The sequence below is a fragment of the Chironomus tepperi genome, unplaced genomic scaffold, assembly GCF_022539635.2.
Source record: "Chironomus tepperi strain 1889 unplaced genomic scaffold, CSIRO-AGI_Ctep_v1 contig_472, whole genome shotgun sequence".
NCBI classification, from domain to species: Eukaryota; Metazoa; Arthropoda; class Insecta; order Diptera; family Chironomidae; genus Chironomus; species Chironomus tepperi.
The window spans coordinates 93,235-107,809 of record NW_027226594.1 but is presented as its reverse complement, the minus strand read 5'-3'; the positions used below and the strand labels follow the sequence as shown (position 1 = coordinate 107,809).

At 33.1% G+C, this 14,575-nt stretch overlaps 1 protein-coding gene across 2 annotated transcripts; it reads right to left on the bottom strand.

Moving 5' to 3' along the window:
• Positions 1-2,558: 2,558 nt before the first annotated feature.
• On the bottom strand, positions 2,559-13,488 carry LOC139099515 (acyl-CoA Delta-9 desaturase-like). 2 transcript variants are annotated; one of them, XM_070651991.1, is made up of 11 exons: positions 13,471-13,488; positions 13,081-13,169; positions 11,048-11,433; positions 4,907-5,037; positions 4,791-4,836; positions 4,563-4,722; positions 3,549-3,686; positions 3,356-3,476; positions 3,146-3,296; positions 3,019-3,083; positions 2,559-2,957 (listed from the first exon to the last, which is right to left on the bottom strand). In XM_070651991.1, the coding sequence occupies exons 2-11, from the start codon at positions 13,086-13,088 to the stop codon at positions 2,919-2,921; spliced, it is 1,245 nt and encodes a 414-aa protein (XP_070508092.1). In that variant the 5' UTR covers positions 13,089-13,169; positions 13,471-13,488; the 3' UTR covers positions 2,559-2,918. The 2 variants fall into 2 exon arrangements, with proteins under 2 accessions (XP_070508092.1, XP_070508091.1); XM_070651990.1 differs by lacking the exon at positions 13,471-13,488 and having other exon boundaries at positions 13,081-13,238.
• Positions 13,489-14,575: the final 1,087 nt, after the last annotated feature.

Here is a 14,575-nt window from a genome sequence, read left to right as displayed (position 1 = left end):
AGCCAAACTAAGCATAATGGCAAGTTTTGTTCTATCGCAAAAAGTTTGTGCCTGGAATTCCTCACCATAATCAAAAAACAGATTTGAAATTGGTTGAGGCATTGCTGAGAAAATCGAAAAATTCGCTTTCTGTAAGCAAGCAAACAAGCAAACAAGCAAACAAGCAAACAAGCAAACAAGCAAACAAGTTAATCAGCAAGAAATCTCAATAACGAGACATCGTAGAGACTTCTAGTTTTTTGCAATCGATCCGTGTTGCTCTATAGAAGAGCTGATTAGTTTTTGGACATGCTAGGAACAGCCGTTGCTTCTAAAAAAGGAAAAAACTTTCGGTTTCATACAAAATTTCAAAATCAATGTTTTCTATGATTTTTGAAAGATTGAACATTGTATGAAAATTGATTCTGCAAATATGTGCCAAGCGAAGCTTGGCCTACCCGCTGACGCCTGATTCCTCAAACATTTGCCAAGCGAAGCTTGGCCTACCCGCTGGAGCCTGATTCCTCAAACATTTGCCAAGCGAAGCTTGGCCTACCCGCTGACGCCTGATTCCTCAAACATTTGCCAAGCGAAGCTTGGCCTACACGCTGGAGCCTGATTCCTCAAACATTTGCCAAGCGAAGCTTGGCCTACCCGCTGACGCCTGATTCCTCAAACATTTGCCAAGCGAAGCTTGGCCTACACGCTGGAGCCTGATTCCTCAAACATTTGCCAAGCGAAGCTTGGCCTACCCGCTGACGCCTGATTCCTCAAACATTTGCCAAGCGAAGCTTGGCCTACACGCTGGAGCCTGATTCCTCAAACATTTGCCAAGCGAAGCTTGGCCTACCCGCTGACGCCTGATTCCTCAAACATTTGCCAAGCGAAGCTTGGCCTACCCGCTGGAGCCTGATTCCTCAAACATTTGCCAAGCGAAGCTTGGCCTACCCGCTGACGCCTGATTCCTCGAACATTTGCCAAGCGAAGCTTGGCCTACACGCTGGAGCCTGATTCCTCAAACATTTGCCAAGCGAAGCTTGGCCTACCCGCTGACGCCTGATTCCTCAAACATTTGCCAAGCGAAGCTTGGCCTACCCGCTGGAGCCTGATTCCTCAAACATTTGCCAAGCGAAGCTTGGCCTACCCGCTGACGCCTGATTCCTCAAACATTTGCCAAGCGAAGCTTGGCCTACCCGCTGGAGCCTGATTCCTCAAACATTTGCCAAGCGAAGCTTGGCCTACCCGCTGGAGCCTGATTCCTCAAACATTTGCCAAGCGAAGCTTGGCCTACCCGATGACGCCTGATTCCTCAAACATTTGCCAAGCGAAGCTTGGCCTACCCGCTGGAGCCTGATTCCTCAAACATTTGCCAAGCGAAGCTTGGCCTACCCGCTGGAGCCTGATTCCTCAAACATTTGCCAAGCGAAGCTTGGCCTACCCGATGACTCCTGATTCCTCAAACATTTGCCAAGCGAAGCTTGGCCTACCCGCTGGAGCCTGATTCCTCAAACATTTGCCAAGCGAAGCTTGGCCTACCCGATGACTCCTGATTCCTCAAACATTTGCCAAGCGAAGCTTGGCCTACCCGCTGACGCCTGATTCCTCAAACATTTGCCAAGCGAAGCTTGGCCTACCCGCTGGAGCCTGATTCCTCAAACATTTGCCAAGCGAAGCTTGGCCTACCCGATGACTCCTGATTCCTCAAACATTTGCCAAGCGAAGCTTGGCCTACCCGCTGACGCCTGATTCCTCAAACATTTGCCAAGCGAAGCTTGGCCTACCCGCTGACGCCTGATTCCTCAAACATTTGCCAAGCGAAGCTTGGCCTATCCGCTGACGCCTGATTCCTCAAACATTTGCCAAGCGAAGCTTGGCCTACCCGCTGGAGCCTGATTCCTCAAGCATTTGCCAAGCGAAGCTTGGCCTACCCGCTGACGCCTGATTCCTCAAACATTTGCCAAGCGAAGCTTGGCCTACCCGATGACTCCTGATTCCTCAAACATTTGCCAAGCGAAGCTTGGCCTACCCGCTGGAGCCTGATTCCTCAAACATTTGCCAAGCGAAGCTTGGCCTACCCGCTGACGCCTGATTCCTCAAACATTTGCCAAGCGAAGCTTGGCCTACCCGCTGGAGCCTGATTCCTCAAACATTTGCCAAGCGAAGCTTGGCCTACCCGCTGACGCCTGATTCCTCAAACATTTGCCAAGCGAAGCTTGGCCTACCCGCTGACGCCTGATTCCTCAAACATTTGCCAAGCGAAGCTTGGCCTACCCGCTGGAGCCTGATTCCTCAAAAATTTGCCAAGCGAAGCTTGGCCTACCCGCTGACGCCTGATTCCTCAAACATTTGCCAAGCGAAGCTTGGCCTACCCGCTGGAGCCTGATTCCTCAAACATTTGCCAAGCGAAGCTTGGCCTACCCGCTGACGCCTGATTCCTCAAACATTTGCCAAGCGAAGCTTGGCCTACCCGCTGGAGCCTGATTCCTCAAACATTTGCCAAGCGAAGCTTGGCCTACCCGCGAGACTTTTTATGGAACGGTGTGAATATATCCGCATTGGGTTTCTACCCGATACACTAGTTAATTTTTAAAGCAATTATCAAATTCAATATGATATAATTAAGTTGATATGATTTTTGTCATTAAATTAGTGTTTATTCACTTAATACGTAATTCAAAAATAGAATAAAATTCAATTTTATTACAATTTTATTCCATTCGCACAGCTCCAGACTCTCCACACCTCATCCCAAACGTAATAAGTGAATAATCACTAAGATTTATCCAATTTTAAAGATCAATCTTACAAAATTTCTCTTAACTTAAATTCTTAGCAGACAAGATGTCATTTATGCTCGATCTCTGTGACATTTTTAACTTCATAAATGCTAAGTTGATTTTATTGACCACTAATAAGTCATTATAGAAGATTACGAATGATTAGTAACCGAGATTTGGCTCGCCTGGTGCAGGAATTGCCTGTGAATAACAAAAATTTAAGATTTTAGTAAATCGAAGTGACCAAAAATCTGCAAATTACCTCAATTGGACCAGTTTGGCCAAAAACACTATCTGCATGACCATATTCTGGATGAGATCCGTCACCTGTTGGGAAGGAAAATTGAAATGAAAAATCCTCAAATTTTACAAATGTTAGCTTATCTTACCATGCTTTTCAACAGTCCTTCTAATTAAATCCGATGATGGTTGCTTAAGATCCCAAGCCCATCCAATCTTAGCGAAGAAATCAATCCACATTGTTGTGATATTAAGCTTGTAGTCACCGAGTTCAGCTGCTTTGTAGTCCCATGGGAAAACCTTCATAAATACAATAAATTAGTAAGCAGTCAACAGATCATCAATCACTCATAACTTACATGATGATAATTGTGCCAGCCTTCACCCATAGCAACAACTGCAACAGCAACATTTTCAACTGGATTAATTCTCCTGTCGTATGGTTTATATCCCCACATATGTGCTGCTGAGTTAACCAACCTGTTAATGCAAGAATTATGTTGAAAATAATTTATTTTTTTATCAATGATCATTAATTATTGTTTAACTTACCATGTGAAATTTAAACTGAATAAGTAGCGAATGACTGATTGCGACATAAATGCCATGTACCATGATTCACCCCAGAAATATACAGGCACAATTGTTGGAATGATAAAGCAACAGATGATCTTCAAAAGTATAAAGTACCTAAAAATAAGTTTTAATTAAAATTTCAAAATTTATTGTTATTTTATTCAATATTGTCAACGTTATGATTATTGACGTGTGTCGTAAGAAAAATTGCTTTGCTGAGCTTTTCAAATTAATTTTGGTATTTCGCACAATGAATTTGGGTTTGCTATTATTTTTGTTAACAAAATTGAGGCCAGTTCTTGTTGCGTAGAAATATTTATGTCAAAAATGTCATGTAATAATGGCTTTGTGGAAAATTCTAGTTAATTTCCGGATTGATGAAGGGGTTTATCATAAATGACGTGAGAATATAACTAAACATTGAGGATTTCTGTAGTTTTAGGAAGGTTTAACCTGCTCTCTAATGAGTTGAAGGACTTTTGGACGGTTTTAAATGAATTAGTTTACAAATTTAAATTAAAATCCCACAGAATAGGCTCAAGCCTAAGAAAAACTGAATGATTGTAAGCAGGTAAACCACAATTTCTCTAGCTAAGCACTCCAAACCTCCAGGCATTGAGATCATTGACTCATTAATTGAAATCCACACAATAACTAATCATAAAATCAAATACTAAGCAATAATAATCTCTGCATCATCAAAATCCACCTAATTTCTCAATCTAACGCAAAACTGCATCATGTGTCATAGACAAGAAAATATTTTCCTTCCATAACAACCGCGATAGCACTGTTGCTTTGACTAATATTGCATTAATTCACAGCTCATTTTGAAATTTCAAATAGCCGCATATTTTTCGTCACTTAAGCATCTATTCCCATCTCAGTGCGCAAATGAATTTCAATTTGCATTGAATAAAACGTGAGAAAAAATGTGCTTCTGTTTTTTAATCGAGGGCCGCATTATAAGATCATCTCAATGTTACTTACTTTTGATGAAATTGAATTACTGGATCTTCTAGAACGTCACTCATATCAATGGCGCGACCTTTTTTGATGACTTGTGGATGTTTGTGAAGCATCAACCAACCAACGTGGGCAAAGAAAAATCCACGATTTGAATTGTGAGGATCAGCATCAGTCTCGGAATCTAAAGAGAGATTTAAAAGTCTAAGTTTTGCAATTTTTGCACTTAAAATTGAGTAAATTATGACTTACATTTATGATGAACTCGATGATCTCGAACCCAATCGTAAAGCGTATTCTGGAAATTTTTTAATAAAACAAAGAAATTAAATTTTTGTAATTTGTTGCTAAGTCGTAGTAATCCATACCTGTCCAGCCGTGCAGTAGCAAAGCATAAGAATAGTTCTGAGTGGAACATTGGCTTTGTATGAGCGATGACACCAAAACCTGTGAGCTCCACCTGTTACACCAAATCCACCAATTCCACCCACAATAAAACCTGAAAAAAGAGAAAATAGATTGAAGATTTAATAAAAATATTTTAATATAAATTTATGGAAATTTATGTAAAATGTTATGCAGTTCGTTGATACGTTAGTAAAAGACTCTGAATCATCAATTTTTGCGTGATCAAAAAGTATAAAATTGACCCTTTTAGTTTGCCACGTGATAAATTAGCAACATCAGCGTTATCAGGGAATATTCAATAAAACTTTCTGGATGATTTAAATCAGATGTTTGACTCGACTGTCAATGCATAACACCTAATCTCAATATAGAAACACCCAAACGGTATCATTTTATGATCATTTCCCAAACTTGATTCACCAAAATCTTTGATAATATTTGTCAATCTACAGCGAATAAGGAGATGAACAAAATTGCATCATCTTTTCCACTCCCAAAAAACCAAAACGCACTGGTCAATGACCAAAACAATTTTAGTTGCGTAATATTCTCAACTCTTCATTCGGTATGCACAATCAAAACAATTTCAAGATCAACTTATTAACATAAATTATATATTTTTGTACAAGTTACGTTTTTCGCACATTAAGTCTATTTTTGTGTACTATAAACAAAACAGAGACAATTTGCTCTACATTAAATAGGTGTTAATGACATCTTTTTATCTAGTTTTACATGATGAGGATAATTAAGACATATTAAGTTCCACGCACAGACAATTTGAAGGTATTCACATCATGTACACAAGTTAATTTTATTTAAAAATATTTTTAAAGATCAAGTATTATCTTACGGATATCATATGCAGATCACAATGTTATTGAAATTCATGACCCGTAGCTTGAGTAATTTGCTATCTTTAAGATTTAATTTGGTATGTGTCTGAGAATTTTGTGTTGATTTTGGAAGTGAATTTGAATTACTTTTGAAAAATTGAACAATATTTTCAAATCCATCAATCACAATCAAATAAAAGAAATCATATATAAGCACTCCAAAATCCCAAAACACGTTTAAAATCGTAACAATCTCCAAAAATTCCAGTTCCAATCTGACGATTGAAGCCCAAAAAAGAATCCAAAACGATAAAACTTTCCAAAAAAAAAGTTCCAAAGTGCATCCATAACACAAACATACTTTCGCTTTCTTTTCTTTGAACAGCTGTTTAATGATTCATTCATTTATTCATCTGCACACGCGACTTTTCGTATGATTTTTTTTTTGTTAATTCAGTTTTGCTTTCGTTTATGCATTTGCTTACAGACCGGAAGCTGCATAAAAATAACTTAATATTTTATTTACATGATGTGTTATTTTTTGGATGGTCAACAGTCATACTTCAAGTTATATTCATGATTTCATCATTTTCGTGGCTATTTCAAATGAATTGAAACAATTGAAGATGAAATATTTAAGTTTGTAATGTCTTTTAAATGTATCAGTCATCTTTTACTAACCATAAATTTAAATATATTTTATTCGGTTTTGGTCATGGTTGCTGAAGCATAAAGCACAAATTACTTTGCATGATACAAAGGAATCTTCTTTCAAAAAACGATTTTACATGTTGTGATGTAAATATTTTGATAAAAAATGGTACTTATTTGACTGGAAATACATTGTCATGATATTATATAAGATTTTTGATAATTTAAATGATAATATAAGTTATTTCTATGTTTTGGTCATGTAATATAACGTAAGGGATTATGCATATAGCCTTTAAAGATGTATCATAAGATTGTCACGTTTGAAACCAGATCAGAAATATTTCATAACTTTTGAATTAATTTCTATCGATAAATCAAATTAGTTAAAAATATTTGAAGTTGACTCAACAAGCACAAGTCGGTTGATCGATAAACAATTCGACTTTAGCCCGGTGTGGATCTGACTTGTTGCCGAATTCGAATGCCGGATTACATCAAGTCAGAGTCACTTGGTGTTGATTTTGGATCAATTAACCGATTTGTGCTATTCGGGTTAGATAAACAATTTTAAGAAAATCCTCAATTTTTATGACTAAAACAATATCATATCACAACATCAGTCCATTGTTCGGTACAAGGTACAAGGTACAATCCATGCCACCAAGCAGTACATATAACAAAAATAAAAGAAGCAGTTGTTCAATAACATTGACTTAGTTATATGAACTGTACCAAATATTTCAACTATCTTAACTCAGTCTTGTTGGCTTAATATTTCAATCGTTATTTTTGAATCCTAAATTCTTTCAAATCACACATAAAAATTCGACAAGTTTTTCAATTAACTTTTCTGATCACTTACGCAATCCTTGAAAAAACAAAAATCTTAAATCAACTATGAAGTAATTTTCAAAAAAGGAGTTGAAAGTAATTTCATCTTAATGTGTCGTACGCGTCGTCGTATTTTTTTCCTGAATATTGGCAAGTCAACAGAAAATTAAGCCCTTCACCATCTCGTGACCATGAAAATTATTTTCAAGAATATCCAGCTCATGAACACCTTTCTCAATTTTTCATTTAATTTTTTTTTTTCTCTCGCCAATCTCACGACAAAATGCAATTTTTTGCAAATTTGGAAAGCTCTGCTGATTACAGCATTTGGTTTGCATTTTTATTTTATTTTTTGTGGATTGTCCCTTCACTTTTAACTTTTCATTTTTAAAGTAGATCTGAAGACTTCCCAAATGGAATAACATTTAAAATGAAATTAAGATTTTATGCATACGTGCATCATTCACGTAGGGAACTTGGGAACTCACATGACGAGTGTGAAATATTTTTTTCCCATTTCTTAATTTGGAAGGTGAAGGAATTAATTTTTAATATTTCCATTAAGCGATAAGATTAATGTATTGCTGATAAATAAATTAATCATCTCTTTTCAGTGATTTAAAATGGTGTAAATTTATATTTGATTACATCCTATTGTACAATTTTACAACTTTTTTATTGTGAACTCTTAATATGCACAATATTAATTTCCTTTTTTGGTGTTTAATGATAATTTAATTGGTTTCAATAAATATGGTTTTTGTCTTATCATGAAAATTGATAAATTGTTGCAAAAGAGAAGGATTTAAAAGCTTGAGTTTTGTGGAAATATGTCAATGTTGCAAAATACTAAGGCTTTTGTGCTAGAATTACTGAGACCATGTCATTGTATTCTAGCATTTAAGTCCTGAGACAACGCATATTATCAGCAATTTTAACTTGAAATTAAGAATGGTAGCTTTCACTCAGACCTTGAAGTATACTCGGATTTTGTTAGAAAAAGTTGAATTGATTCCATATGAAATTCGTGTCATCTTTAAGTTCTGTTTATCCGTTTTCGAATCATAAGTTTTAGCAATTTAGCACGCAAAATCAAATTAATGAATTACAAATCTACTTAAATTTAAATTAGTTATTAAGTAACAATAAGTGATTGCTTACTATTAATGACCTAAAGCTTTGACAAATCACTTAAAACTAAACAAAATTTAGGTACTTAAAGAAACTTGTCTATATAAATTTGTCCTAAATTTGCCATACTTTCTGACCATATGTATGATGAGTTTTTGCTTCACGGATATTATTCAAATTAGCATGATCCAATTTCAACTAGATTTCATATTTTCACTTTTTATCTAGAGTTCGTCCAAAACTTTAATATTTAATTGGTAAAATCAACTTATAAGCAGATGTGATTAGTATAAAGTTTACATCAATTTAATTAAAATGTTGAAAATAATCAGATTTTTATTATATTCTTTGACCTTGTAATACTTTCTTTAACGTTCCTTTCGTATGTGACCATGAATGTGTGCATTGTCTTGCAGTTGAGACTTGATATTCAATTTAATTCTTTACTTATATTCAAGATTTCATTTATTTCCTTTTAAAAAGACATTTTTATTTCCTTTATTTATGGATTATAATTAATTACACAGAAGTGCAGTTGCGAATGAAATGCAGAGCATGGATTATCATAATTAATTGTGTTATTATGTTTATGTCATGTCTTGCTACACTTCTGTGCACGTTTAAGATGGTTGCTTTTTATATTGAGTGATAATAGTGAATACACGTGGCTAGGCACAAGAATAATCTTGTAAATGTGTTCCGGTTTTCTTGGGAAATCTAAACTAGTTTGATTATGTTTTGAGCTTAGTAATAGTAAAGGTTCTAATCAGTTACGTTTTGAATAGTTTATGGCAAGTTAATGACCAGTTGATGACTAGTTCTAACGTATTTTTGTCCATTCGTGTATGATTAAATTCAGGAAAATCTGATAAATTTCATTTTAATTTGAATGCCCTTTCACAATTGAACTTATCATGAAACTACATTTATAATGAATTACAACACATTTTGATTTAAAGGAATACTTTTATTAAAAGATGCATGACGAATTTTGCAAGTCATTTTTCTGCAATTCGATGCAGTAAAACTTCATTTTGAAATTGATGATAAATTCATCGATAAATATCCTTTACTATTCATAATAAATCTGAATATTGAGCAATTTTACGGAGTTAAATTGATATTTCTTTTAAAAACACATGACATAATGAAAGCTGGCTGCGTATGTCAAGGGATTGTGATATATGATGAGATGACAAGATGGGAATAACTTGAAAATACGTGGTAAATATTGTAAAATCTTCTAAAATTAAATTATTTCATGATAAATCAATTTATTACAACTTATTTCATAACTCTTATTAGAACATATCCAAAATCTCTCATCTAACCAACTTGTTAACTCAAATTAGCTAATTACATCCGCAGTGACAAACAGATTCAAATTTATGTTGAAAACATTGATGTCATCCCAACTGACAATAATTAGCGTACTTATGTTAATTCATTCAAAGACTCAATTAATCAATATTGTTGCTTGAATGTGAAATTATGTATATTTGCTTTCTCAAAACTTCTTTGTTGCTGTGAACATAAATATTTGAAGTTAATGTGAAAAATAAGTAATTACAAAGTGCTGGGTGATGAGTTTAATTAATTATAGAAATTGCACAAATCAACGAGGAAAGTGAAAAAGACATTAAAATTTATGATGAAATATTTAATGACTTTATGAACAAAGAAAATATTAAATGTGAAAAAGTGCTTTAAAATTATTATTTTGATAACTCATAGTCAATGATTGCATAAAGCAATTTAATTAATTGCATTTTATTCGAAATTGTTTTAAAAAGTCAAATGAGACAAACTAAGTTAAAATGTTAACAAGTGCCTGACAGTCGACAGGAGCATCCATAGTCAAAAAAAGTGAAAGATATGTACTACTTTTACTTATTATTTCAATGCTTAATGAGATTTTAATGTCTGTTTCATATGGTAGACCTCAACATATCAACAAATATAGGCATATCCGGAAACCCTAGCTTTGAGTATTACAAAGATCATACTCAAATAGCACAAATCAGTTGATCGATCCAACATCCGGTCCAAGACCAACGTCGGTCGACGACCAGCGAAGATAGTAAATAAGTACTATGGCAAAATCATGCCGGCCTGCTGGGCATTTTGGGATTGATTAGCCGATTTGTGCTATTCAGGATGCTCATTCCAAGTAATATGCTCTTAAAAACTCCTTGCTAATTCATTTAAGAATACTCTCAAATGTGAATTTGTTCAACGTGTTCTTATTGCCCAGATTAGTATATCTTAAAGCGCAACATATTCCCCTAAATAAGAACTCTTGATAAATATACATGAAACCGTTGAAAAAACGGATCTGCTATCCACCAAATAACTCTCTAACCTTTCAATACCTTCATCTGTAGGGAATAAATTTCTTAAAACCTTGAAATAAAATTATGCGTGTGATTATCTTACATCACGTGTTCCCTTCTTATGACCATAAAATAACGAAAATGTGTATGAATTTTAAACATATGATAATAAGATATCAGGTTATATCCCACACTTATAGTTACAAAAAATATGAAAAATTAACGACAGTAAATCATGATTTAAGAGATAATTTCAAATTTCTTTTTTTCTGTCTACGTGATATCATTCCATTAATCATAAAAATATTCAACTTACCCCAAAGTGTTGTGAGAAATCCACCTTGCAGTGGATATGTCAAAAATCCGTACACAAATATGAGATGAATTAGGATAATTGACACTGAATTAAGCCATTTGATTGGCGATTTAAATCGTACAAGACCTAACAGCGAATATTCCTGTGTCTCATCACTGTCAGTCGGTGTTACATTTAATGACTCTTTCGTTATCTGCTGTTCATTATTATTTGTATCTTTGTACACACTGCGCTTTGTAATATTTTGGCTTTTACCATTAACATTATTATTATTAACCAAATTTTTCTTGTCTGATTGTTGCGATGCTTCTAAAACTGTTACCGCTTGCACATGACTCATTTTGGAATCGTTAGATTTATCAAGTTCAGTTGTGTGATTGTTGGCACTAGAATTTTTATTTTCACTTAATCAATTATTTTTAAAAATGCGCTTTTAATCTTTTTTAAAACATTCAAACTTGTAAAATTATTTTTATGAAATTTTTAGTAAGTAACTGCAAATATTGTCGCGCAGAAAAGAAAGTTTAACTAAAATATTTCAGGTCAAAATAAAGCTATTGTGTGAGTTTGTCACTAGACATGAGCTTTATTGCTTGAGATGAATGAATTTTTTGTGTCTTTTCTTTTTTCTTCGTTCATGAATTATTGTATATTTTTTTAAAATTTAATTCACTTTTTTTTGTTTCTTTTTTTTCTTATTTCTTTTTAAGAAACTTTGCGCCTATTTTTCTTTATCGGTCATTACACGACCGCATTCAGCGTTGAACTGAAATGATAGGATTCTTCATGACTGGTCCACAATATTTTTCATTTTATTTTTTTTTACCTTTTTGTCTTCTTTTTCTTATTCGCTTCTCCTTCCACTTAACAATAAGTTGACTTACCGAAAAAAATGTAAAACAAAGTGGAAAAATGATTTTTTACATAGTCTGTGGAGTATGTGAAGACGAAAAAAATAGGAGAAGATTTACAAGTGTCTAGTCTTTTTTGGGATTGAACTTGAATGCTGAGATTAAGAAATGTATCTTTTGACTCTAATAATCTAATTTATTAATTGAAATTTGAGTTAAAATTTGAAAAAAAAAAATGAAATTTTGGATTAATTTTGAATTATAAGTTTCAATAAAAAGAGAAATGTTTACATTTCTGGTAGCTAAAAAGCCTGTTTCAATGAACTCCAAACATTTGACGTAATGATGAAAAATGCAGACGTTTTTTGTCATGTGTAACCGGACACGTTTTGTATTAAAATTCGTCATTAAGTTTACGTTGTTCATCAGCAGTTTCAACAAAAACTTGTCAAAATACTACTTTGTCATGAATTTCTGAGCTCAAATTCAACCCAAATTCCTCATCAAGTTTAGTAGACTCAAGTCGACTTTTCAATACACAATCCGAATCTATTTCGACTTCTGAATTTATTACTTTTAATGTTACAATTTCTTTTTGAACAAAATTAGAATTTTAATTAATTTTATTAATCACTATTTAGTGAATTTATCCATAAATGTTAGGCAACTTCTGTGCCGTCTAAATAATGCCATAGACCATATACCGCAAAGTTCGAAGAAAACTCAGATTTTCTATGGAAAAGACGACTTGAGTCGACTCGACTCCATCCAAATTTTCTCGACTTCAAGCTTTGATATGCAATATTCGATTTTGATAAGTTGCTATTAATTCTTGAACTTTTTTGATAATTTTAATCAAAATTTCTCCTCAAAATATGGATTTAAACCATTTGCTTACTAATTTCATCTTTTGTTAAACTTCATTTGTAAACATTCTATTGAAAATATTGAATTTCATGAAATAATTAAAAATATCCAGAATTGACACACTGACACATTAATTGATAATCTTTTAATTTGATTTGATAATCTTTTAATTTTGATATGATAATCTTTAAGTCTTTAGATTTTGATGAAATGACTTTAAGTTGCAGTTTTAACAAACTTTAGAATTCTAAATTATTATCAGCGCATTTTTAAAAAAATTGATTTTATTCTCATTTTATTTATTCAGAAACTTACGTTTTCATCACCCAAAGTTTTTATTTTAACACGTCACAAAACTTTTGAACGACAATAAAAAAATTTCTTTTTTTTAATTGAATTGTCTTCTTTATTTTAATTTTGATTAACACATGAAATGAACAAATTATCTTTGTATATTTAATTCACATCAACAAAGTCAGAGTCAAGCTCTACTGAATATTTTTCTCGGAACTTATCGTTGGAAAATCCATAAAAAGACTAACGTCTTGAATTATTTTTTTGGACAACTTATTCTAGATTGACCAATACACAAAAGAATGGAAAATTAAGTAAAAATTAAAAAAAAAAAATTCTTTCTGGTTAAAAACAATAATTATGCATGTATTAAAGTATATTTTTTGCGATGATTATGCAAATAATGTTTACATTTTTTTCTGTTCCTTTTCGGTTGCTTTGCGAATCGTTCCATATAAAAAATTGCTGATCCAATATTGATGTTTTCATGAAACACACACGAAAATAATATAACCATAATCAGTCAACTCTGTCAATTGAAATAAGTGATTTAAATAAGTTGTCATGCTAATATTTGATTATGAAAAAAATTATCATTTAATGAGACTATTGGATGGACGCAAATATATTTGAAAATATTTCAATTTTGATGACACTTTCTGCTGAATTTTCTCTATTTTTTGGAGGTCAATGTTGACTTTTTTGGGATTTTTTTTGATTATTTTATGGAAAGTTGAATTTGTAAATGAGGATGCGTGGACAATAAATTCAAGGATTGAATATTTTAATCCAAATATGATGCATATAAACTGCATATGGAGTATAGTATGACATTGAATATAAAAGGAAGGATTGTAAAACTTGCAAAATGTCCAAAATTTCAATTCAATTTAAATTTTTTGATTATGAAAAGACAAGACATTTTTAAGATTGCTTGATCTCCTTCCTGGCTACAGCAATAATATCTTTGAATTAATTCCTTCAGATAGTGCGCACTTTTTTAATTTGCACTCAATTTCTTTAAAACCTTTCTCAAAATGCAGACATAACATCACACTGATATCTTAACGATCTACATTAAATAACTTTTGTAACTTTGAAGACTTTCACTGTTTTATCAGCAATATTACGTCACACTACAACAACAAAAACTCTTATGAAGCTCTACAAGGAAATAATCCTTTCAATTTATGCTCTTCCGTCCTTGAACATTTTTTAGGTCTTGTGAATGGGTTCTTATTTAATGTTTCAATCTGAATTGAGTCCAAAAATGTCATAAATTTAAGCTGCATCTTATTTTATAAAGTCAATCACTATTGTTTATTAAAGATAAATTGCATTGCGCAATTAATTATTTCACTTCGATCAATCCAAGGTCATAATCTTTTTTATAGTACTTACTTAATCATTGAAAAAGAGGTAAAAAAAGGGAATGAAGAGTAAAAGTATGGAGATTCACGTCGCGACCTTCCACAATCAAGGAATTTAAAGTATAGCGAGAAATGACGTGAGTGGA